Source organism: Chelonia mydas, chromosome 11 (assembly GCF_015237465.2).
Source record: "Chelonia mydas isolate rCheMyd1 chromosome 11, rCheMyd1.pri.v2, whole genome shotgun sequence".
Taxonomy (NCBI): Eukaryota; Metazoa; Chordata; order Testudines; family Cheloniidae; genus Chelonia; species Chelonia mydas.
The window spans coordinates 61,891,262-61,916,426 of NC_051251.2; the positions used below are offsets into that span (position 1 = coordinate 61,891,262).

The window sequence follows — 25,165 nt, forward strand, 5'->3', positions numbered from 1 at the left end:
TCTTCAGAAATATTCCCTCTCCCATGAATGAGACACATTACATAAAATCATAATGGCTGAAACACAAAGTAATAAAACACTTTATGCTAACTTGTTATAAATAATATAAATCAGTTGCTAGGGTGAAATTCTATTTTAGTCTTCACTAATTAGGGTGACCTACTCACTGACTCATTGCTGCCACATGTGAGTGATGAGATTAGAATAACACATAAAAGTAATATGTTTATTTCATCCCAGGGTTGTTATTATGATGGCTCCATAGTTAAGATCGAGCTAGGATTTTGCTTTTGACAGGACCATAAAATCTCTCTGGATCCGAAGCTGTGAATAGCTGTATATAAATCTTGGTTAGGCTTTAACTATATACCGTAACACAAGCAATAAAGAATAATTGTGCATTTGTGTACGCATGTGCATGTATATAATTTATAGAACACCAATCACAAATCCATGGTTATGGTTGAGTTTTATTTTGGCTCTCTGGATTGTATGAAAAATACAGTATATCTTTCTCAACTCACAGCATTTATTCTTTGAGTGCAGAATGGCTTTTTTGAAAATGTACAAGTAAATTTATTAATTTGTTTGAGTTAAAATTCATTATAAACTAGGACTTAAGAAATGTATTGTTAGTCTATTCTTTATCCTGAATGATGTTTAAGGTGGAATAACACAAGCTCATCAAACTTTCCACATAGTCAAAATTGATTTAAATCTTGTGCATAGCAGAATTAGAATACATATATTCTTCAAATGCAGCCTAAGTTATTAGTAATTGTATCTAAATGTTAGGACTTTCTGGGAGGGCGGGGAGGAGCGGGGAAGCGCTGCAACTTCGCTCCTCCCCCTCCCTCCCAGAAAGTCCTAAGCGCTGCCAAACAGCTGTTTGGCGGGAGGGAAGCGCTGGGAGGGAGGGGGAGGAACGGGGATATGGCATGCCCGGAAAGGAGGTGGAGTGGGGGTGGGAAGAGGCGGGCCTGGAGTGGAGCAGGGACAGGAAGAGGTGGGCCTGGAGCATCCTCTGGCAAAGTCGGTGCCTGTTCTTCTGGGGGGAAGCTGCTGCTGCTGCTGCGCAAAGTGCTTCCTAGTGTCCTTGCCTGCAGTGGGCTGTACCTATGTGGGGTAAGCCAGGGGCACCTCCCAACCACAGTACAGTATATAATGCCTTTTGTCTGCCCCCCAAAAATTTCCTTGGAACCTAACCCGCCGCATTTACATTAAATCTTATGGGAAAATTGGATTCGTTTAACACCGTTTCACTTAAAATTACAGTTTTTCAGGAAACACAACTACAACGTTAAGTGAGGAGTTACTGTACTTACATTGGCTGTTGGCTAAAATTCTTGTCAATTTCACTGCTCCAGCAGTTTCCTGCTGTGAACCTTGCATCTTGGCTGTGAACCTTGGCTCACAGCTCAGGCTGTCACCTTGGGGTTGGTGGGGGGCTCCAGCTAGAGCCCAGCTGCCCCCTGGGCTCCCAGCCACCCACTCCTAGTGAGCTGCTGCCTGGGCTTCCCTCTGTCCACTGGGAGCCCTGCTTCCTCCCAGCTCCCCACTCCCAGCTGGGCTGCTGCCTGGGCTCCATGCTCCAAGGCTGGCTACCAGGCGCTGAGAGCCAGGGCTCCAGATGGAGATCCCAGAGCTGTCAGAGAGTGGCTGAGTCAATTTCACTGCAGGTTGTCTCTGTGCTGTGGGTCTGTGCTTGGGGCTGTCACCCTATGGCAGATCGGGGGCTTCAGCTGTGAGCTCTGCATGGTTGTCAGTGCCCCACAATGCCCCATTTCAGTTGGTGCAAGCGCTCATGGTGGGAACGTGCTCCACTGGTAGAAGAAGGGTAGTGTGGACACCAGCTGCCGATTGAATTACTGCAGTGGTTGTAGGTTGACCTCAATTAAGTTGACCTAATTTTGTAGTATAGACAAAGCCTAAAATATCAGTGCTTGAAAAGCTCCTCAAAGCATTGCTGTCTCAGCTCAACTGCACACAAAGGCAGCACTGTTGTGGGAAGTGGGGCAGAAACAGAGGGTCCTTGAAGTGCAAAGACATTCGGATTGAGGGTATCGGTTCTTTTATTGTTTTTAATGTTTTCTCTGTAATACTTTTACTATAAAAAATGTGCTGGCTTAGAAGAGGTTGTGTGGTGACTTAAAACTTCGGACAATATGCTGGTCGGAGCCTTCAGAGAGAAAGGAAAGTGCAGGCATGGGCCTGTCTGGCTTGCTGGGCATATCACACTGTAAATCCAGGCAGCTATGCAGCCTTAAAGCCTCTGGTCAGGAATGAGTGAGATGTGGGTCTCTGCCTGAGAAAAGTGACAGGTGGGAGATGGAAACCTTTAAGTGGGTGCTCTCGAGAAACCATGGAAGGTGAATACAGGTGCAGTTACCCTGAAATTGTGACAAGCTAAGCCCCACGCAGGGGCTCAGGGCTACGTCAGGAAGAGGCCCCCCCCCCCCCCCCCGCCGACCCCAGAGCAGACCTGCCTGAGCTGAGGGAGAGGAGCCGCTCCCTGGACTCAGCCCCAGAATGGACCTGCCTCAGCTGGGGGAGAGGAGCCCGTCCCTCGACTCAGCATCAGAGCAGACCTGCCTTGGCTGCGGGAGAGGAGCCGCTCCCTCGGCCCAGCCCCAGAGTGCACCTGCTTTGGCTGGGGGGGGGGGGGGGGGGAGGATCTGCTCCCTCGGCCCAGCCCCAGCGTGGACCTGCCTCAGCCAGGGGAGGAGCCCCTCCCGTGGCCCAGTCCCAGTGTGGAACTGCCTCGGCCAGGTGAGGAGTCCCTCCCTTGGCCCAGCCCAGCCCCGCCAGAGCTGCCACGGCTGGGGAGAGCCGCCTCTCCCCCAGCCCCAAGCTGCTGCGGCAAGAAAGGGCTGGAGGGAGTCCTCTCTCCCCACTGCAGCATCGGGGCAGCTTGCACCCTAAATCCCTCATCCCTGGCCCCACCCTAGAACCCACCTCCCCTGCACCCAACCCTCTGCCCTAGCTCTGAGCTCCCTCCCACAGCTCCAAACCCCTCATCCCTGGCCCCACCCCAAAGCCCTCACCCCCTGTACCCCAGCCCTGAGCCCCCTCCCACACTCCGAACCCCTCATCTCCAGACGCACCTCAGAGCCCGCACCCCCAGCCTGAGCCCTCATCCCCATACATCTCAACCCTCTGCCCCAGCCCTGAGCTCCCTCCCATACTCCGAACCCCTCGGCCCTGGCCCCACCTGTCACACATCACCTCCATGTTGGTGCACATAACAAAATTAATTCTGCACATGGATGTAAAAAATTAGAGGAAACACTGGTGACAAGTATCTGTGATAATCTTTTATTAAACAAAATTTTGGATAGTCTGTTGTGAACCCGGTTTTCCAGCTCATGTATGAATATGCTGCAGATATTGTTAGTCTCGCTTAGAACAATTTTGAGAATTGACTTGATAATTCAGATGAGAGAATTGAGGCCATTCTGTTTTTGGCAGCTAGCTCTAATTTAAAGTTAAAGCTGAAATTTAAAGCTCCAGATATGGGACGAGCTATTGAATGAATGTGTCGAGAACTGTTGATCTAGTAACCACTAGCATGGATACATCCACAAATGCAAAGCCTTGGATCTTAAAGGGAATTATTTTGAAGGAGTCCTGCATACTGTATAATATGAGCTTTGCCATGATTTTGTATTTACATGCTTGCATCACAATGACCTTAATTATAATTATTCATACTTTTTCAGAATAAGTGAGTTCTATGGGGTGATTACAACTAGAATACTGTGTATATACTGTAGTAGGTACTTGTTATGCCTTCACTATACATATCCAAACAGTGGCATACAAAATATGCAGACATTTCTATGGGAACTCTAAATAAGTTATTTCATACTGTACAATTTACTATAATAAAAAATACAAAACTTGGTGACTGATTTGACTTGTTTTAAACATATAGGAAAAGTAAAGATTCTTCTTTTTTCATGTCTGCAGGCTGTGCATCTGGCCCAGGCAAGTTTCCAGATTGAGGCCTTTGGCTCCAAATTCATCCTTGACCTCACATTGAATAAGTAAGTGCATGATTGTGGGTTTCTTTGTTTCCTGCTCTTTGTGGCTGTCTCTTTGGAAATAAATACAGCGATTTCTGAAGGAGAGAGCAGTAGGGTAGGGCAGGTGGAATTCTGTGAGCTTTGGGAAACTCCCACACCACCAAAATGCATTAATATACTAAAACATTTATGAAAGTTGGAAAGCTTTCCGAAGCTAGGTATTATAAATATAGCTTTCTTTACGAAAGGATATGTTCCTATTTATCAGCGCTGGAATACATTTGCATGTAAAGAGGAAAAATAGAAATATAAATTTAGTTTGGGTTCTCAGGAACATAGGCACCGACTTCCTGTGTTCCTGGGGGGTGCTCGACTCCCGCTCTGCCCAGAACCCACCCCCACTCCACCCCTTCCACGAAGTCCCCACCCTGCCTCTTCCTGCCACAGCTCTGCCCCAGGCCCTTTTGCCACTCCACCCCTTCCCCCAAGCCCCCACCCTTGCCCTGCCCCTTCCAGCCCTCATTCTGCCCCAGGCCTTGCCACCACTCCACCCCTTCCCCTAAGCCCCCACCATCGCCCTGCCTTTTCTTACCCCCTCTCTGCCCCTCCCCCGCCTCTTCTCGCCCCTGCCCTGCCTCTTCCTGCCCCACAGCACCTACTGCATGCTGCTGAACAGCTGATCCGGGGGAGGCACTGGGAGGGAGGAGGAGGAGGAGCTGAGCAGTGTGTCCCCTGGTGGGCGGGAGGTGCTGGGGGTGCGAAAGAGGGAGGTGTTGAGCCACATGGCTGCCGGTGGATGCTGAGCACCCACTGTTTTTTTTTTTTTCCATGGGTGCTCCAGGGCTGTAACACCCACAGAATTGGCACCTATGCTCAGGAACCAAAACATATTTGCTGAGGACCCCAAAACCTCTTGGATATGAATTATGAAAAGTATCTCAGTACATTATACATTACAGTTGTTATCCTTTTCATTCTTAAGTGCTTTATATACAGTACAAGATTCAGTCCACCACTCAAAAGCAGTCATCTGTTGGGCAGAAGGTGGCAATCAGGAAGAAATCTGGCAAGCCATGTGCTGCATAACAGTAGTGGAAGAAATTTCCTGTATCTTTGGTTGCCACCCTGATCTTCCTGTCCTAGATGCATGTAGTCAGGATACATTTTCTTTAGGAATTACCCTTAAAATTGCAGTTCCTGATTATTACACAGGTGCCTGATTCATATCACTATACTTTACTCTATTCATCTACAACGCTAGTTAAACCTTAGGTTTGGCTTTAGATTGTGAACAGGGACATTTCCTCCTGGTCTGTATATTCTGGAATGTATATTCTGAGCCTTAACCAGGTTAATAGTGTTCCATATATCTTCATAAAGGGCCAATTTGAGACAAATGTTCTTAAAGTAAGGGATGATACAGGGCTTAAAATATAAGTAGCACTAACTAATATTAAATTATGTGGTTTACCAGGATTTTTGTAAGTTACTGAATTCAGTTGTTTAAAGACTATTCTTCATTTAGATTAAGGTGCTTTTCATCTTAGTACATAAGTGGCTGAAAAATTATGACACATATGGAAAGAACCAGATTTATTTCCTGCACCGATACACTGAGTACAGGAGAGAAATGATCAGGAGGAAGTTGTAATTGGCTCCGTGATTCTCAAGCTGCTTTGTCCCTATCTGTGCAGTAGGGCTGCTCTAAGGTCCCTAAGGGTATGTCTACACTGCACCTGGGAGTGTGCCGACCAGCCTAGTTAGACAGATGCATGCTAGCTCTGCTGTAGCTTGTGCGATTAACAAATAACAGTGTGGATGTTGTGGCCTGGACTAGCTGCCTGAGTACAAGGCTGCCGACCCTCAGGGTCCCCAGTTGGTGGCTAGACCATGCTGTCACCTATGCTGCAATGTTCTACACTGATATTTTTAGTGTGCTAGAAGGAGCAGAGCTAGTGTATGTCTTTTTAGCCTGGCTGGGAGGCATATTCCCATCTACAGTGTAGATGTACCGTAAGGGATCAGACACCAGCAGAGTATTGCTATGGGGGAGAAAGTGAACCACAGCTCCCCACTATGTTCTCTACTAAGTCCTGTTCCTTTCCTTAATATTTATAGTAAGGTTGGGGGGAAAGTTGGCTTTACTCCAACTGTGAATTCCCCTTTTCTGAGGGAGTTCTCAGTTGGCCAGCTGTGGCTGGATTTTATCTGTTTTGCAAGGCTCAGGTGTTCCAAAGGGGATGGAACTGGAATGAAATTCTAGCCCAAATGCTGCTATTTCTCTGCATTCCCCTATAAGTCAGGGCAATTCTCACAATAATGTTCATACTTTCTCATGTGTTTGATGCATACATTAGCTAATATTTATGAATTTTTGTGTCATTAATAACAAAAATGTCAAATTGTTTCCATATAAACATTTGAAAAATATGTAGACTTTCCAAAGGACCTAAATATTTTTAGTACACATTAATTGAATAGTAACTAAATAGAATTATGAATGTATAATAAATATAGTAAATGATCTGTCTAATTAAAGTTTAATGAAGTATCAATTATTGACAGTAGTTTTAAAGCGCTACCAATTTTAGAGAAATTTTCATTTGTCTCACTATAGAGAACATGCAATCAAATGGTATGAATGACTATTACTGTTTCTGTTTCTTCATTGTACTTTGCTATGTCATTCGGCCCCAAATTTGTATCAGAAAAGTTTTGTATTGTATCAAAAGATCGTAGAGATATTTTTTGAGTTTGGATTCTGAATAGGAATTTTAAAACGGCTCACTGCACTTTAAATATGATTTAAAAATTCCACCCAGGTGCCATGTATAGCAGGACAATGACCTGTTGCCAACAGTGGTTGTCTTCAACTTGCCTTCCACATGCTGAACGCATTAGCTGCTATTTTAGTTAGGGGAAGATTGTTTTAAATACTGTTACAAACAGAGAGATACACAGTGTTCTACCTCATCTGTATTTAAGGGAGGACATGTGGTTCATGTATAGGGTGCTAGATTTCAGAGTAACAGCCGTGTTAGTCTGTATTCGCAAAAAGAAAAGGAGTACTTGTGGCACCTTAGAGACTAACCAATTTATTTGAGCATAAGCTTTTGTGAGCTACAGCTCACTTCATCGGATGCATACTGTGGAAAGTACAGAAGACGTTTTTATACACACAAACCATGAAAAAATGGGTGATGATCACTACAAAAGGTTTTCTCTCCCCCACCCCACTCTCCTGCTGGTAATAGCTTATGTAAAGTGATCGATCACTCTCCTTACAATGTGTATGATAATCAAGGTGGGCCATTTCCAGCACAAATCCAGGTTCCCCCACCCCCCCAAACACACACACAAACCCACTCTCCTGTTGGTAATAGCTTATCTAAAGTGATGACTCTCCTTACAATGTGTATGATAATCAATGTGGGCCATTTCCAGCACAAATCCAGGGTTTAACAAAAACGTCGGGGGGGATTTGGAAAAAACAAGGGGAAATAGGTTACCTTGCATAATGACTTAGCCACTCCCAGTCTCTGTTCAAGCCTAAATTAATTGTATCCAATTTGCAAATGAATTCCAATTCAGCAGTCTCTCGCTGGAGTCTGGATTGGAAGTTTTTCTGTTGTAATATCGCAACTTTCATGTCTGTAATCGCGTGACCAGAGAGATTGAAGTGTTCTCCGACTGGTTTATGAGTGTTATAATTCTTGACATCTGATTTGTGTCCATTTATTCTTTTACGTAGAGACTGTCCAGTTTGACCAATGTACATGGCAGAGGGGCATTGCTGGCACATGATGGCATATATCACATTGGTGGATGTCCAGGTGAACCAGCCTCTGATAGTGTGGCTGATGATATTAGGCCCTGTGATGGTGTCCCCTGAATAGATATGTGGGCACAGTTGGCAACGGGCTTTGTTGCAAGGATAGGTTCCTGGGTTAGTGGTTCTGTTGTGTGGTATGTGGTTGCTGGTGAGTATTCGCTTCAGGTTGGGGGGCTGTCTGTAGGCAAGGACTGGCCTGTCTCCCAAGATTTGTGAGAGTGTTGGGTCATCCTTCAGGATAGATTGTAGATCCTTGATAATGGGTTGGAGGGGTTTTAGTTGGGGGCTGAAGGTGACGGCTAGTGGCGTTCTGTTATTTTCTTTGTTAGGCCTGTCCTGTAGTAGGTGACTTCTGGGAACTCTTCTGGCTCTATCAATCTGTTTCTTCACTTCTGCAGGTGGGTATTGTAGTTGTAAGAATGCTTGATAGAGATCTTGTAGGTGTTGTCTCTGTCTGAGAGGTTGGAGCAAATGCGGTTGTATCGCAGAGCTTGGCTGTAGACAATGGATCGTGTGGTGTGGTCTGGGTGAAAGCTGGAGGCATGTAGGTAGGAATAGCGGTCAGTAGGTTTCCAGTATAGGGTGGTGTTTATGTGACCATCGTTTATTAGCACTGTAGTGTCCAGGAAGTTGATCTCTTGTGTGGACTGGACCAGGCTGAGGTTGATGGTGGGATGGAAATTGTTGAAATCATGGTGGAATTCCTCAAGGGCTTCTTTTCCGTGGGTCCAGATGATGAAGATGTCATCAATATAGCGCAAGTAGAGTAGGGGCGTTGCGGGACAAGAGCTGAGGAAGCGTTGTTCTAAGTCAGCCATAAAAATGTTGGTATACTGTGGGGGCCATGCGGGTACCCATAGCAGTGCCACTGATTTGAAGGTATACATTGTCCCCAAATGTAAAATAGTTATGGGTAAGGACAAAGTCACAAAGTTCAGCCACCAGGTTAGCCGTGACATTATCGGGGATAGTGTTCTTGACGGCTTGTAGTCCATCTTTGTGTGGAATGTTGGTGTAGAGGGCTTCTACATCCATAGTGGCCAAGATGGTGTTATCAGGAAGATCACCGATGGATTGTAGTTTCCTCATGAAGTCAGTGGTGTCTCGAAGGTAGCTGGGAGTGCTGGTAGCGTAGGGCCTGAGGAGGGAGTCTACATAGCCAGACAATCCTGCTGTCAGGGTGCCAATGCCTGAGATGATGGAGCGTCCAGGATTTCCAGGTTTAACGATCTTGGGTAGTAGATAGAATATCCCAGGTCGGGGTTGCAGGGGTGTGTCTGTGCGGATTTGATCTTGTGCTTTTTCAGGGAGTTTCTTGAGCAAATGCTGTAGTTTCTTTTGGTAACCCTCAGTGGGATCAGAGGGTAATGGCTTGTAGAAAGTGGTGCTGGAGAGCTGCCTAGCAGCTTCTTGTTCATATTCCGATCTATTCATGATGACAACAGCACCTCCTTTGTCAGCCTTTTTGATTATGATGTCAGAGTTGTTTCTGAGGCTGTGGATGGCATTGTGTTCTGCACGGCTGAGGTTGTGGGGCAAGTGATGCTGCTTTTCCACAATTTCAGCCTGTGCACGTCGGCGGAAGCACTCTATGTAGAAGTCCAGTCTGTTGTATCGACCTTCAGGAGGAGTCCACCTAGAATCCTTCTTTTTGTAGTGTTGGTAGGGAGGTCTCTGTGGATTAGTATGTTGTTCAGAGGTGTGTTGGAAATATTCCTTGAGTCGGAGACATCGAAAATAGGATTCTAGGTCACCACAGAACTGTATCATGTTCGTGGGGGTGGAGGGGCAGAAGGAGAGGCCCCGAGATAGGACAGCTGCTTCTGCTGGGCTAAGAGTATAGTTGGATAGGTTAACAATATTGCTGGGTGGGTTGAGGGAACCATTGCTGTGGCCCCTTGTGGCATGTACTAGTTTAGAAAGTTTAGTGTCCTTTTTCTTTTGTAGAGAAGCAAAGTGTGTGTTGTAAATGGCTAGAGTAATTGTTGAAAGATCTGGTTGTATCCTAACTTTGCCATTGACTGATTGTATATTTGCATTAAACTGAGACACTTATATATTTCTTCATCCAGAAGTAGGTCCCAAGTTGTTCTTGTATCCAGAAGGGACAGCAAATTAGACTCATTTTAGCTCCAACCTCCATATGTCCAGGTCTCTCTGTGCCTTAGTTTTCCTATCTGTAAAACGGGGATAATAATGCTCACCACCATTGTGAAGGTGTTTTTTTTAATATCTAGGTAAAATGTACTGTATAAATGCGTATTATTTTTATTTATTTATTTAGGCTTTCTGTGATCGTGTTGTAACAGTCTTGTCTCATCTGTATTAGCAACCAAGCCTTTTAACCCCTGCTGAATTGAGGGCCATGGCAGTAGCAGGTCACTTTCCTAGCGTACAAGGGATCATATTGTTTGAGTTATATGTGAAAATGACAATATAGGAGCCCATTTACAGTTGATGTTTTGTTTCATTGGTAGGTAAGACTAGAGGTGTAAAGCAGCTTTCATTAGAGATGCAGTTTTTGTCTCATTCTGTTCACTGCTTGCACTATCTCTAACATACCTCCCCAAATGTGTCAATATGTTGACATAAACATGCCACTGTATATACTTCTAAAACAGTAAGACTGCTATAGTGCCAGTGTTTGCCACTGTGTGTACTGATACAGAAGGTGATATCTGAAGAAAAAGAATAGTGGTATAAAAAAAACCCTATTAAATCTGTGACATGCAAAATTTTGTAAGCACTGCATAAAAAATGCATACGCAGCTTGTGCTGTCCTTGAGTATTTCAGCACATTTTAAAACAAAAATGAATCAGCAGAAATTAGTATTTTTCAGTATTAAAGAAGTATTGCTCTCTTCCTGATGTCCAGTTGAGGTCTTACTTTGGTCACTTTGTCAGCAATATTGAAAGTTTCTTGAGGGGTAAAGATGCAAGTATATCAAATATTGGGTTTACAGAGCAACAAGCTGTGGCTTTTTAAGATTTGCTAGGTCACTATATTCCCATATCTATTTCTTATTGCTACTCAGCTCTTCTGCATGAGCTGTTTTGTTTTTAAAGGGGAACAGGAAGGCTTTTTATCTGCCCACAGCTGAATTTAGAGTTAAGTGTTTTTCCCGCAACTAAAGCATTACATGGAATTACATTTGTTAACATACTTTTCAGCCTTTACACCTTCACCTTTAAAATGTGAAACAATGGCTGAAAAGCATATGAGGACGTCAGGAGGTGGGGTCAGGGGCAGGCAGGAATAAAGACCAGAAGAGAGGAAAGAAAGCCTGGAGACATCTAGAGCCTTATGGGAGTTGATTAAGTACTGCAGTGTTTCAGCCACAGGAAGAGATCCCAGTGCATTATGGAAGACTGAGAGTCTGGGCAGGGGAGAAAGGAAGATAGTTGGAGGAAGGACAGTGGACTACAACTCACATGAGGCACTGCAGTTGCTCAGGTGGCTTGATAGTTTGATTTTTTGTCCTGAATTGGGATAAAAGCTGATGTCAAAATATCAATATTTTTTGCAGGCCAGAAATTCCAGTTTTAGATTAGCTCCATGTATCAACTTGCCTTTGTATGCAGAATACAAGTAAATGCTCTGGGACTAGATCATCAGCTGGTGTAAATCAATGATATCAGTAGCAAGCTCCCTTTCTTTTGACTGTGCACTAGAAACTAGTAATATATTGGCTTCCTGACTGCACTGGAGCAATATTGATTTATATCAGCTAAGGCTTTGTACCCTAATTTGGTATAATAAAAAGTAACTAGCAACCAAGATAAAATAAACTAGTTAACCACAAAATTTAGACTAACTAGCAACCAAAACCAAATAAACAGATAACTGGAGTATCATGGGTATATAAATAACGCTATCTGTATTGCCGCATTAGCAATTCTATCTCCGCATCTAACTCTCTATACACTCACTGCTGCATGCTACAGAAGTTTGTTTTAAGCTGACGCGGGTGGGCAGAGGAGGAGGTAAAATGCTTTTTTGTTATGATTTACAGTGAATTCATTTTTGTATTAAGTGAGAACAGAGAAAGCAAATTCTCAGTTGGGAGGAAAGAGTCTTTGTTAAAGTAAGTGTCTATCAGCATTGGGTAATATAGTAGAATTTAATCTCAATTTAGTCATAATTTAATAAATAATTTAGAGCACTTGTAAAAATAACACAGAGTATTGTTTGAATAAATCTTAATGAGGGTGAAGCATAATATGAGGAAAGCATTGGCCAAGAAGTTGCTTCTTCTCTAAAGTGCGTAGAACTCTGTCACCAACCAAATGAGAATAGCGGTAAGAAGTGTTAATATTAACGCAAGGCCAAATAAACCATATGGACAAATCTCTCTTCAAGCTGGATATTGATGGATGAGAGTGTGGCAGACCTAAGATCCAAGAGTTGTTGACACAATCACAGCAAGTAATAGATACTATTTTATTATCAAGAAAAAAATTGATTCCAGGATATGGAAAAATTCTTACAGTAAAGCAGAGAGAAATACCTTAATCCCATCAAGGAAAGGAATTCCAGAAATATTAGATTTCCTTCAGATGAGTATATTCTTGGGGCTAAACCATAAAGGTCCAATTAATAGCAATAAGCCTTGCGATGGAGTCTGTCAGATCTTGTCTTTCTTCACTGGGGATATCCTTAGAACTGAGCCTGAGCACCAGAAGAATCATTAGCAGTGTACTAGGGTCTGTCAAATGACTTTGTCTCATATTCCTATCAGAAGGTTCCTGAAGGCTGTAAAGATGTTCCGTGTACAGAAACTCATTCTAGTTTATAAGCCTTCACTGTACCACTGTTTGAACCTATGGACTTGCCTACTTTTCTTTATATTAAAAATATCCTTTTTAATAGTAGCAAAGTCCAAAAGCTTATCAAAATAGGGAGCTCAGTCATTGGATCTATAGATTGAAATGTGCTTTATAAGGGATGTAAATTCCACAAGAACATGCCGTAGTCTGAACATCCTTGGAATTCCTACTTAAAGTAAATTCAGCTTTCCATGAGTCCAAGAAGAGAGAAATCTTGTCATTTTTTCATCCTACTCTAGTGCACAAGGAGACTGATGATGGATGACAGAAGGACTGTTAAATCAGTTTGAATGAAACAAAGCACATCAGACAATTAGTAATCTTTTCCATTCAAGATGTAGAGGCAATTAAAGTTTCAGACTTGACCAGAGCATAATTGCTTCTGTGGCAAGCCCCTTTCTAAAGGAATTAAAAATCAGTTCACTGTGATAGGGCAGCTCCTGTTAATGAGATCTGTAAAACCATCTATATGCTTTCCACAGCATCATCTAGTCTTCACACCTTTACAAGGCACATAAGTTGGACCTGACTTCATTTTCATATGCAGCATTTAAGAGAAGAGTCCTACATAGTTGTTGAAGGTTGACAAGAAAATAAAGAAAAAGAGACAGTGTTCCTTATTATTATTCTGCTTGTTTATTTATACATGTCCATGTTAAAAGGATTGATAAAAGATTTAGGCAAAAATGGTGATAACTTCTTTTCACAAAATTTCACCTGAAAATAGTGATGATTTTATTTTGCTTAATCTATGCCCCTCAAAATTTGCTTTTTCGTGAAATTCAACAAAATGACTAATTTAAAATGTAAAACATGAAAATTTCACTTTTTCATAAAATGGATCCATAATTTCCCCTTTGGCAATGGCTGTTTCTTGAAATAGGGCCATTTTTGAATCATACGTTTGCAAAATGTGACCTTTTTGCAGAATGGGTTCAATTTTATGCTCACAATGAAATATAAAAACTTATTTCAAGAAGTCTTCCTTTTCTTGGAGAATATTTTGCGCATGTATACTTTAGATGTGAAGGGAACATTTGCTGCTTCTTCAAGGAGTGTCCCTTTGGGTGTTCCACTTTAGGTGTCTTGGCGCCCAGCGCTTATAATAGGACATTTGTAGTAGCAGTGCCCGGGTTGGCCGTGCACGTGCGGCAGCTGTCTCACGCTGCTCTGGGCGGCTACTTAGCACGCGCAGCCAACCATCCCTCAGTTCCTTCTCTACCGCCTTTGGCTTGAGTCAGAGCAACAGTAGCGCCCCCGTCTATTTTGTAAATTGCTTATATTCCTACTTTTATTTATCCCCTTTGTTTCTGTCCTTATTTACCCACTAAACCCCCCCCCCAAACTCCCCACTTTATTTTGTTAGTTTCCCCCCACTACTGATGGGATTCTGCAATGGCGACTGAACTACGACCATTTTCTATAGACCTGAACCTCCACAGGCATGCCTGGTTCCCCCAGCTTTAAACGTTGCCTGACCTGCAGGCTATCAGTTCCTGTATCGGATGGTCACACTCAGTGCATCCGCTGTCTCGGGGAAACCCATGTACCACAGAAATGTCCACACTGCAAGAAATTATCTGCCAGGACACGGAAAGCCAGGGATCTCCAACTACAATGATTAATGATGGAGAAATCCCACAGGCCAGCCTCCGACCCAGAGTCCAGGACTCCCCCTGGCCAACAGTCTCCAGCAACAGCGTCAGACAAGGGGTTCACCCAAACCGTGTCTAAGGATCCTGCACCTAAGAAGGTGACCAAACATTGGTCACAGTTATTGCCACAGAGAGATCCCCATAAAAAGAAGTGGTCTCCTGGCAAAAAATGTGCCCCGGTACCGATGGCACCGAGAACCTCGGACCGAGAGGCACTGGGAATGTCCGATACTGAGATGTTCTGAAGAGCCAAGACACCGACGCGGCCAAGCTCTCACTCAGGTGCATGAGCTAAAGCTAAGCTTCCTAGCTCAGCACTGAGAGTGCTGAAGAAAGCCTCAGCACCGGCTAGTGTAGTGGCACCACCTGCTGCATATACACAGCTTAACAAGACCTCAGCACCGTCAGAGCATACTATGCTGTCATCCATGGCACCGAGCTTCCTGGTTCTGCAACCCTTCACCAGACAGGAGGACCTGGCAATCTCCTCCACCCTGGGAACCCCTCTGTTCGGCACCGACGGCACCCCAGTCAGGCAAGGACCGAGCCGAATAGGCACTCCTATTGGATCTGCACCCTCACTATTCAGTGATGAGGACGAAGAGGATGACTCGAGCCTTTTCACCCCTCGTCGTCCTTCTCCGAAACCGGGACCCTCTCACCAGCAACTACCTATGCAAGGGAAAAGCTGGGAAGCAAAACCATGGATGCCACCACCCGTTGTTATGCCACCCAATCGGCCATACTGGGACCAATGGGTAATCTGCAGAACCCAGAATCTTAAACCCCCCCAACCTACCAGCATCATAGGCCATCCAGTCCCCTTCACCCATGAACCCACCGCCATCAGAGGCGCAGGAGGAAGAGGGAGAGGAGCAGGAAGAGGCTCCTGAAGGCGATACACTGCCACCCACCCATATTTCATCCTCGTCCCTGGACGAAATAATTATGCGACTGCCTCCCACCACAGGAGGTGACTTCAAGTCCTTCCAGGACTTATTCAAAAGAGTTGCAGAATCCCTGGACATCTCTTTAGCAGAGTTGTCAGAGGCTCAACACAAACTTACTGACATCTTGCAAGCAACCCCATCAGCAAAGATAGCTCTACCCATCAATGCTGCTATAATGGATCCTGCAAAGATAATATGGCAGACACCTGTTACTGTCCCACTCTCCTGTAAACACTCTGACAGAAAATATTATGTACGAGCAAAAGGGCTGAGTTCTTATTTACTCACCCGGCTTCAAATTCACTGGTCATAGAGGCAGTAAACCAAAGGGGAAAACAGCACCAGTCAAAAATCACCCCTTATGACAACGACTGGAAAAGCCTTGACCACTTTGGACGCAAAGACTATTCCTTGGCCTCACTGCAATTTTTCATAGCAAACTACTTCACTCTGTTGGTGAAATACACTTACAACTTGTTTAATAAAATGACATCCTTTATTGAACAAATGCCAGAGCAAGTGAAGGAACAATACGAAGCCAATGTTGCAGAGGGCTCCTTAATTGCCAGAACAGCCCTGCAGGCCTCCCTCGATTCCACTGACAGGGCAGCTTGTTCTGTCACCACATCCATGGTCATGCTTCAAGCATCCTGGCTCCACCTCTCTGAATTCCCTAGGGAAGTACAAGCCACAGTTGAGGACCTGCCCTTTGAGGGCCAAAAACTATTTGTTAAGGGCACTGATGCATCTCTTCATACCTTAAAGTACTCGCAAACAACCTTGAAGACAGGGTGGTGCTCGATCATAACCTCTCTGCATCGATGCACTACACCTATGGCTGTGGTACATATCCCACAAGATAGACATTTCTGCAGCTTATCTGCCAGGACCTCAGAATCCCACGACAGACCAGCTGAGCAGACACTTCTGACAAACCCATGAGTGGGAGAAGGACTACCTGACCCTCGTGATCATATTCAACAGGTGTGGATTCCCTACTATATATTTATTCTCAATGGCTCACAATACAAAATGCCCTCAGTATTGCTCCTTAGTGGGGCTTGGTCACTACTCCCTGGGCAATGCCCTCCTTACAAAATGGGAGGCACCACTAACGTTTGCGTTCTCCCCGATTCCTCTGTTGAGCAGGGTGCTACACAAAATCAGACAAGACAAGGCCAGGCTCATGCTTATTGCACCCACATGGTCCAGGCAAACGTGGTTCCCATACCTGAGACAGATGGTAGTGAAACTTCCTCAAACCCTTTCGCTACTTCCTTACCTCCTGACACAGGATGCTGGCCGCGTCAGTCACCCCAACCTAGCAGGAGGACATGTTCGAGATAATGAACATCTCAGGGACAGCTGACACAGAACTTGGAGCCTGGAGGATTTCACTGTCTGAGAAGTTAGACATGGATATGGAGAGCAGGAAAGCATTCCAGGAGCAGGAACATGCGACGCAGAATGAGATGCTTCACATTATGAGGGACCAATCAGACATGTTGAGACATCTGGTTGAGCTGCAGGAACAGAAGGAGGAGGCTAGAGTCCCTCTGCAACCCCTGCTGAACAGCCAGAAAGCATCGCCCAGCTCACAACCTCTCTCCCCGAAACGTTCCATGAGGGCATGGGGGAAAAGTCAATTATCCCTTGCACTCAACTTAGGGAGAGGGTACAAAGTGCAGAAGGTACTCATTCACAGACATTTGGTGGAAATGTGGCCTGTGGCGTGTCATTAAAGAGTGATCCCAGGGATTTAACAGAGTAGAAAATGATTTAAGTAATATTTTTAGCTAATATCTTCTACTTTTGTACTAAGAGTAATTGGCATGAGTGGGATAAAAAAAAATATTCCCGTTTGTGATGAAGAACCATCATAATTCACCTGTACCTGCCTCAACTGGGTAAATTCCATATCCCACAATAATTTGTTATGTAGCATTTCTCTCTCTCTCTCCGTCTTTAGTTCTTCTCCTTGTTAAAGCATTCAAAGTTACATGTTCTCAGATTAGTGTCATTTTTTTCAATTATATAAATAAAAAGTAGTTTGACTTTTCTTCTTGGATAAAGTAGTAAATGCTATTCTGTATTTGTGTGCAATCTGATCTGTAGTGTAAGCTTCTCTAGTTTTCCTATGTATGTTGTCAGGAACAGATTACAGCAGAGTTTTCTTAGTATTTTTTTTCATCCAGCATTGAAGGACTTCTCCGTTGTTACTCTGCAGTTCAAGAATAGTGCTCTTCATTAATTTGTGCTATATTGTGCTAGCAGAACCATATGAGCAGACTTAATTTTCTATTTTAAGCTAGTGGGAGGGATGTAAGAAGCTAAACCAGAAGTTATAAAAACATTTAAGTAAAAATGTCTGTCTACTTTGAACATTTTATTGATGAGGTGAGTTAGTGTTGTCATTTTTCTGCGGCACCACTAGCCTTTGCCTGACGTAGACGTGGCATTGGCTGACAGTCTGGCACCAGGATCTAAAAATGAACTGTCCCGTGTGCTATGAGCTCAGATCAAACTGGAACCAGTGCCAAAAGGATCTTTCCAAGCTGGAATTGGTCTGGGAAAACACATGTACAACAGCACGGAATCTTTTATGTATTCTAACTACCTAAAAGTGTTTTAAAAAACACAACACTTGTACTCTCTTTAAAAGAACTGTTTAGGTTAGAAGGTGGTTTTAAACAAACCTTGGTCATGAGGAAATTCCTACCCCCTCACCTATCTGTGGTAAACAAGGCACTGAGATGTTGAGGACCAGATTGTGCTCTTAGGTCTGAACATTTGGTGCTGTGAGGAGGTTATTGTCTTGGTCCTAAAGGGCATTACTTCCCAGATTGTTCCAAAGCTGTGCTGGGGGTGTTTTCAACCAGCATGAATATGCAAAGGGAGCACTCTAGAATAATTTCAGTTAGTGATTAAATAGCCTTTCTTTCTGTAGCATTTGCAATATTCCTTCAAAATTTGCGACTTCAAAAGAACACATTCCAGTAGAACAGTTTTTGACTTGCTTCCACCTGTTCGTTCAACATATTTGCTAAGCAGCGATATGAGAAGTATAAAATAGATTGATGACAGTGATTTGAGGCATTGGTCATATCATCACAGACAATTGACAGAAATTGCTTTAGTAAATGTCTTTCTTATACGTTATTAGAATGCCTTAAGAAGAGATTCTCTTCACAAACTTAGAGGTGTTGGTATGATCTCAGTAGATTTTAAGTTTGCTTTCAGATAAGAATGTACAATTGGGTTACCCAGAGCATTGAGGTACATATCTGCAATACTTCTATCATATTGGAAACATTTTCTACCACTTTTTTGATGCGTTGTTTATTTGCCAAATTCTTGACCAGAGGGTACCCGGGTTATCCCCTCGGAAAAGACTACTGTTTTCTTTGGGAGAGTCAAGCCTTCGTTTTTTCTGAAGCGCCTGTCTCTTTTTCTTTTTTCCCCTCTCCTCTTCTTCCCTTCCCTCACCTGGCCCCCACCCACCTTCCACTGCTCTTAGTAGCCCTTTCTGTAAGCTTAGACAGAGTCTCAGAGCAGTCTCCCAGGGCCCTACCAGCTGCCTGCACTATCATCCCTGCCTTGCTGAGATTGATTGCTTGATCATCACATCCATATATCTTTTCTCTGCACAGTAAATGGAAAAAATGGTGCAAAGTGTGCCTTTCACGTTTTTCACTGAGATTTTGCTTTTTGTAGCAAATTCTGAAACTGGTGATGAATGTGAAAACAATACACCATTAGCTCTGGGGTCTGAATCAATGTTTAATGCATCAGCTTAAGTGGCACCTTCCTTGAGTAATGCTGTGGAAAATTTAAAGGGTAACTGTTGACCTGGGACACGCTTAAAACATTAACGATTCAGTTTTCCCTCTAATGTTAATGAGTTCCTTTATTGAGCATATAAGTAAGTTATTTCAGATGCTGTGTCTGTATATGCGACTGCTAAGCAGCAAGAACTTTTCATAGTTTGAAAGACTAGAAGACGTTTCTGCAAGGTGAGAGCTTTCTCAGATTTCACTTTGGCAGAGTTTCTTTGCCTTAGTCAGTTTCATGGGGAGTTTGAACTGAACAAAATGTACTGTAAAGAGGATAGCTAGTAAACAAGTGCCCTCATATTATATGGTACAAAGTAAAGAAGTCTGAGTTAGATACATTATTGTTAACATTACTGCTAATATTTGAAATAAAATATTAGAAATGTGGTGTGGCTTTAAGGTGTGACTGAAATTCAGATCCATTTAGAAATACGGTGCTCTGAAGTTGATTATCTTTTTTTTTAAATTGATTTGCATGTTTTTGCCCATAATTCATTTTTGTGGCTGGCATTGTACTTGGTCTCTGCTGGAAGGTTGAGTTTCAGAGGTTTGCGTTTGGTGAAGATGGAAAAAATACCCTAATGTTTTAGAAACTATAACCATGCTTCTTGGAGCAAGGCTACAGCAAAAACAGCCTGAAATTTGGATGAACGCAATTCTCATTGGTTTGAAGCAAATTAATTTTGATTTAACAAAGTTATAATTATTAGAAAAATTGGATACTGAACATCTGCGGTACAAACCTTCTATATGTCTATAAGTGCACAAAACATTTTTACAGATACAGGCCTCGATCCTGCAAAGACTTTATGCCTTGTGAGTTGTTCTAATGACGTAGTTGTGCTCAAGTCTTTGCAGGATTGGGGCTATAGTCAGGTATACATCTATAGGTACAAAGACTTATAAGATTTGCGGGTTTTGCACAAGGGTGAAATGGAGTGGAAGTTTTTCTAAAAAAAATATGCTCTAGTTCAATCTCAGCTATTGGACATGAAGAAGAATTAATTCGGGAGGTCCTGTGTTATAAGGGAGATCAGACAAGTGATCACAGTGGTTTCTTCTGGCCTTAAAATCTATCAAACTATGAAATGCATACCTGTGCTGAAGGCTGGCACAAGTCCTGTGCTATATACCATTAAGTTCTGCTTAAATTCACATCGTCTTTGTGCTAGACCTCCTCACAGGATTAATTTAACTCAAGGTGAATAGTAGGAGAGAAAAGAACTTACAAATTCTGTTGACAAAGCCAGCAAACAGTAATCTGATTACCTCCAGATTTTATATTTTATTCCTTTTTCTACCTTCCACCCCCCAAAAAACATAGGAAATTTGAATGGAAAAATAAATAGAAACCTGTTGGCAATTCTGCAAGATTAAACAGTCAAAAGTCGAAGTGCCAACATTTGTCTTTTTTTCAAATGTACATGTAATGTATTACCCCTTTGTTGTTAATGTATGCTGTAAAATATATAGGATGTGCAAACTGGGATTCGTTAATATTATTGTAGCAAGATTAATTTTATAACTTTTTGACTTTTGAGTTTTTAATATAACTAATGCTGGGGCTTGGTGTTTTTTTACACGTTTAATAAGTACATGTTCAGAGTGTGGTGTGTGCACTTCACTTCAGGGAGTCTCAGCGTTAGATAATAGAATTCCATATCTCGTGTAGTTCATGAGTCCAGTTCTACAAGCACTCTGCAAAACTTTCATTTACTTCAGTGGAAGTTCAACATGCAAAGGGCTAAATGCTCCCTATATTTATCCAGACTAATTAGACTGGATAATTATTTTCCTTTGTCTTTGGTAGGGTTTATAACTGTGATGTGGCAGTGTAAAGAAGCTTGCTTCTCAATTACTGAGTCCAGCCAATAATTAAAAAAAAAATAAAGAAAGGAAAACAGTCTTATTTAAGAGATTGTATGAATTGTAATAGAATTTGAGTATTAATCTACATTCCCTTAATGATTCATTTCCATAATTGCTTTGGTGTCTTTGTTTCAGTTTTAACAGTAATGTTTGATGTTGTTATATATATATATACATTATAACTCTAATGCTAAGTATGGGAGCAAACTTAATTTATTCCCTGACTATGCAAATATTTATGCATGTATTTAACTCTTATGCTATGTGAATAGTCCTCAAAGACTTTAATAAGAACCAATTTTCTTTGAAAATGGTTCAGCCAATGACTACTTTTTAGAGAGATTTATCCATATGAAAAATTTGTAGAAAGAATCCAAAGATGAGCAAGCAAGATTCTAATTAAAAAAAAAATTCCAATAGGAGTTATTTTGTATGACTTCTGACGTAAACATTGTATGACCAATATGTGTTCAGCTGTGCATAAAAACTGACAGTTTTCAGGCCAAATGAATTTTCCTAATCAAAATTAGAGGAGTTAAAAATAGGGCTTATAATAGAACTTGTAACTAAACTTTGGAGCCATGACCATGGTGCCAACTGTGGGTATGTATGAGTCTGTATAAAATACCATATTTACAGATAACCTGCTGGTAAACTGAGCATTGTTATGATATAATTTTGTAGGCTGTTGAAAACCTATTGCCTAGGCTGCCTGTACCTGCCTTTGAAGGTCTAATTTTCTTGGGCTGGGAGGACTTATTTTTCAGGCTGGAGAAAATTGAGTGTCAGAGAACTGTTGCCCCACCCATGCAAATCTTACCTTCCTCGCAATTTACAGAAGTGGCTCTGAATTCATCTTGCCAGATCTGACAAATTTTGGATTTAGAGTCAGAACATCAGAAAGAGGCTGGACACCTCAGAGATACTACAAAAATAATACTGGAGTCAGCCTCATAAGTAGGCTTTGGTGTTGCTAGGGCATCTGAGGAAAATGTGAATATGTTTCCAGAACATCAAAGGTCCTAAGACATTCTCGTAAGTAAAATGGTTCTAAGTATTCCATCTGGGATTACTAATGGAGGGAATTTGATGGTACTGATTTCCTCCAGAGTTGTTAAGATGGCTTCTTATCATATTGGCAAAGAAGTGGGCATTATTTTTCAGGAATAGGAAATCAGATTAGTGCTACTACCAAAGTAAATTATGGGAACGGTCTCAGAATCTGGTGTGGTCATTTCTCTGACTGACCGGGTCAAGTCAATTTTTTTTTCTCTCACAAACATAAATACTCTATTAACCTTAATGAAATAAAGATAATAGAAAAAGATAATTAAAAGAGTAGACACAGCATCTGTTTCTATTGTTCATTTGACTCTTCTTCCACTAGTGAAGAGGTGTAACTGTTTAAATCTGGAAGAATGAGTCTAATCTGCAAAACCAGGGAAGACTATAGGGTGTGTGACCTAGTGGTTAGCGCACTAGACTGGGAATCAGGGTTCTATTCCTGATTTTTGCCACTGAACTTCTGGGTGATCTTGGGCACTTAAGTCACTTCACCTCTCTCTGTCTCAGTTTCCCCATCTATAAAATGGGGAAAGTTATACTTACCTCTTTTGTAAAGAGGTCTACTCTTTACAGATCTACTGCTGAAAACTGCTATATAAGAGCTTAGTATTATTCAACATGTCTAATAAATAGGGCTGTCAAGCGATTAGAAAAGTTAATCATGATTAATTGCAAACTTGCATAAAAAATAACCATTTATTTAAATATTTTTGGATGTTTTCTACATTTTCAAATATATTGATTTCAGTTACAACACAGAATACAAAATGTACCATGCTCAGTTTATATTTATTTTTTATTACAAATGTTTGCACTGTAAAAAACAAAAGAAATAATATTTTTCAATCCCCCATTTCAAGGACTGTAATGCAAGCTCTTTATCATGAAAGTTGCATTTACAAATGTAGAATTATGTAAAAGAAATCTGCATTCAAAAATAAATCAATGTAAAACTTTAGAGCCTACAAATTCAGAGTCTTACTTCTTGTTCAGCCAATCGCTTAGACAAACAAGTTTGTTTACATTTGCAGGAGATAATGCTGCCCGCTTCTTGTTTACAGTGTCATCTGAAAGTGAGAACAGGAGTTCACATGCCACTGTTGTAGCGTCACAAGATATTTACATGCCAGATGCGCTAAAGATTCGTATGTCCCTTTATGCTTCAATGACCGTTCCAGAGGACATGCGTCCATGCTGATGACAAGTTCTGCTCGACAACGATCCAAAGCAGTGCGGACTGACACATGTTCATTTCCATCATCTGAGTCAGATGCCACCAGCAGAAGGTTGATTTTCTTTTTTGGTGGTTCGGGTTCTGTAGTTTCCCCATCGGAGTTTTGCTCTTTTAAGACATCTGAAAACATGCTCCACACCTCAGCCCTCTCAGATTTTGGAAGGCACTTCAGATTCTTAAACCTTGGGTCGAGTGTCATAGCTATCTCACATTGGTATCTTCTTTGCATTTGTCAAAGTGTTCTTAAAACAAACAACATGGGTCATCATGCGAGACTGGTATAACATGAAATATATGGCAGAATGCGGGTAAAACAGAGCAGGAGACATACAATTCTTCCTCAAAGAGTTCAGTCACAAATTTAATTAATGCATTCTTTTTTAACGAGCATCATCAGTATGGAAGCATTTCCTCTGGAATGGTGGCCAAAGCATGAAAGGGCATACAAATGTTTAGCATATCTGGCACGTAAATACCTTGCAAAGCCAGCAACAAAATTGCCATGCGAACGCCTGTTCTCACTTTCAGAGGACCTGGAACAAGACTTTATATCATGGGAAGTAGAGGCCAGACTTATAAAGACCAAAACACAGCCCCGGGAAAAGAATGCATTCGCTACAACTTCCTGAAAAAATGAGACCCCGGTTGCCTGGTACTAACTGCCGTTTTCAACTAATACAAACAGTTCCGCTGTACTCCCAGCTCCTGGAAGAAGTTAATGACGGTGCTCGTCTACAAGAAAGGCGAGCGAGACAACCTCAACAACTGGAGACCCATGTACAAACTGTATGTCAGCTGCCTTGTGGCTAGGATCACAGACTGGTCATTAGCTCCATCCAGAAAGGCTTCATGTCATGCGAAGGCTGCTACGAACACAACTTTGTCCTTCAGACTGCCATCCACACAGGCAGGAGGGCACGGAGGCAATGTGCCATAGCATGGCTCGACCTGGCTAATGCTTTTGGATCGATGCCCCACCAGCACATTTTTGCCATGCTGCGAGAGTTCAGGATACCCGAAAACTTTCTCCAACTGGTCCGGGAACTGTATGAAGGCTGCACCACCACCATCATCCGTTCCATGGAAGGAGTGATGCCCGAAATTCCTATCCATAGCAGCGTGAAGCAAGGCTGCCCCCTGAGCCCCATTGTTTTCAACTTAGCCATGGAGCTGCTCATTCGAGCGATCTCCAGTGGTCTAGGCGGTTTCAATCTGTGCAACAACGGAGTGAATATCCTGGCCTATGCAGATGATCTGGTCCTGATTGCAGAAAACTCCGAGAGTCTCCAACAAATGCTTGACATCACCAGCCAGGCTGCCAACTGGTTGGGACTCCGCTTCAATGCCAGGAAGTATGCATCGCTGCATATTGATGGCAGTAGAAGGGACTCGGTCCAGGAGACACCGTTTCAGATCCAGGGTGAACCCATGATCTTCCCTGAGAACGGGCAAGCATACCAACATCTCCGCATGCCCATGGGTGTCCGCGTCCAGCAGACACCTGAGGATACCATCGCGGAGATCCTACTAGGTGTGGCCAGGATCGACTCCTCCCTACTGGCCCCATGGCAGAAGATCAATGGCTTGAACACCTTCCTGATCCCCCATATCTCATTTGTCCTGAGGGGATCTGCCATGGCGAAGGTACCTCTTAGCAAGGCAGACAACACCATATGGCAGCTGGTGAAGAAGTGGATGTTTCTTCCCTAGAGGGCCAGCAATGAACTGGTGTACATCTCACACAGGCAGGATGGCACCAACGTCTCTTGAATGGGTGATCTGTGTGACGTTGCTGTGATCACTCATGCCTTCTGATGTGCCCACTGGGGAACATCGCAGAGAGTGCTCTGCAGGATGCCGTCAAGAAGCGAATCA

At 42.8% G+C, this 25,165-nt stretch overlaps 1 protein-coding gene across 14 annotated transcripts in view; it reads left to right on the forward strand.

Annotated features, from left to right (window-relative positions):
* The window catches only part of ADAM23 (ADAM metallopeptidase domain 23), a 175,735-nt gene that overhangs the window by 27,017 nt on the left and 123,553 nt on the right, over window positions 1-25,165 (forward strand). For all 14 annotated transcript variants that reach the window (XR_005227299.2, XR_006285068.1, XR_006285069.1 and 11 more), the window contains exon 3: window positions 3,970-4,046. Coding sequence is in view for 8 of the 14 variants with exons in the window: in XM_037912209.2 (XP_037768137.1) it covers window positions 3,970-4,046 (77 nt within the window). In the remaining 6 variants the exon portion in view is untranslated. The remainder of the gene's footprint in view (window positions 1-3,969; window positions 4,047-25,165) is intronic.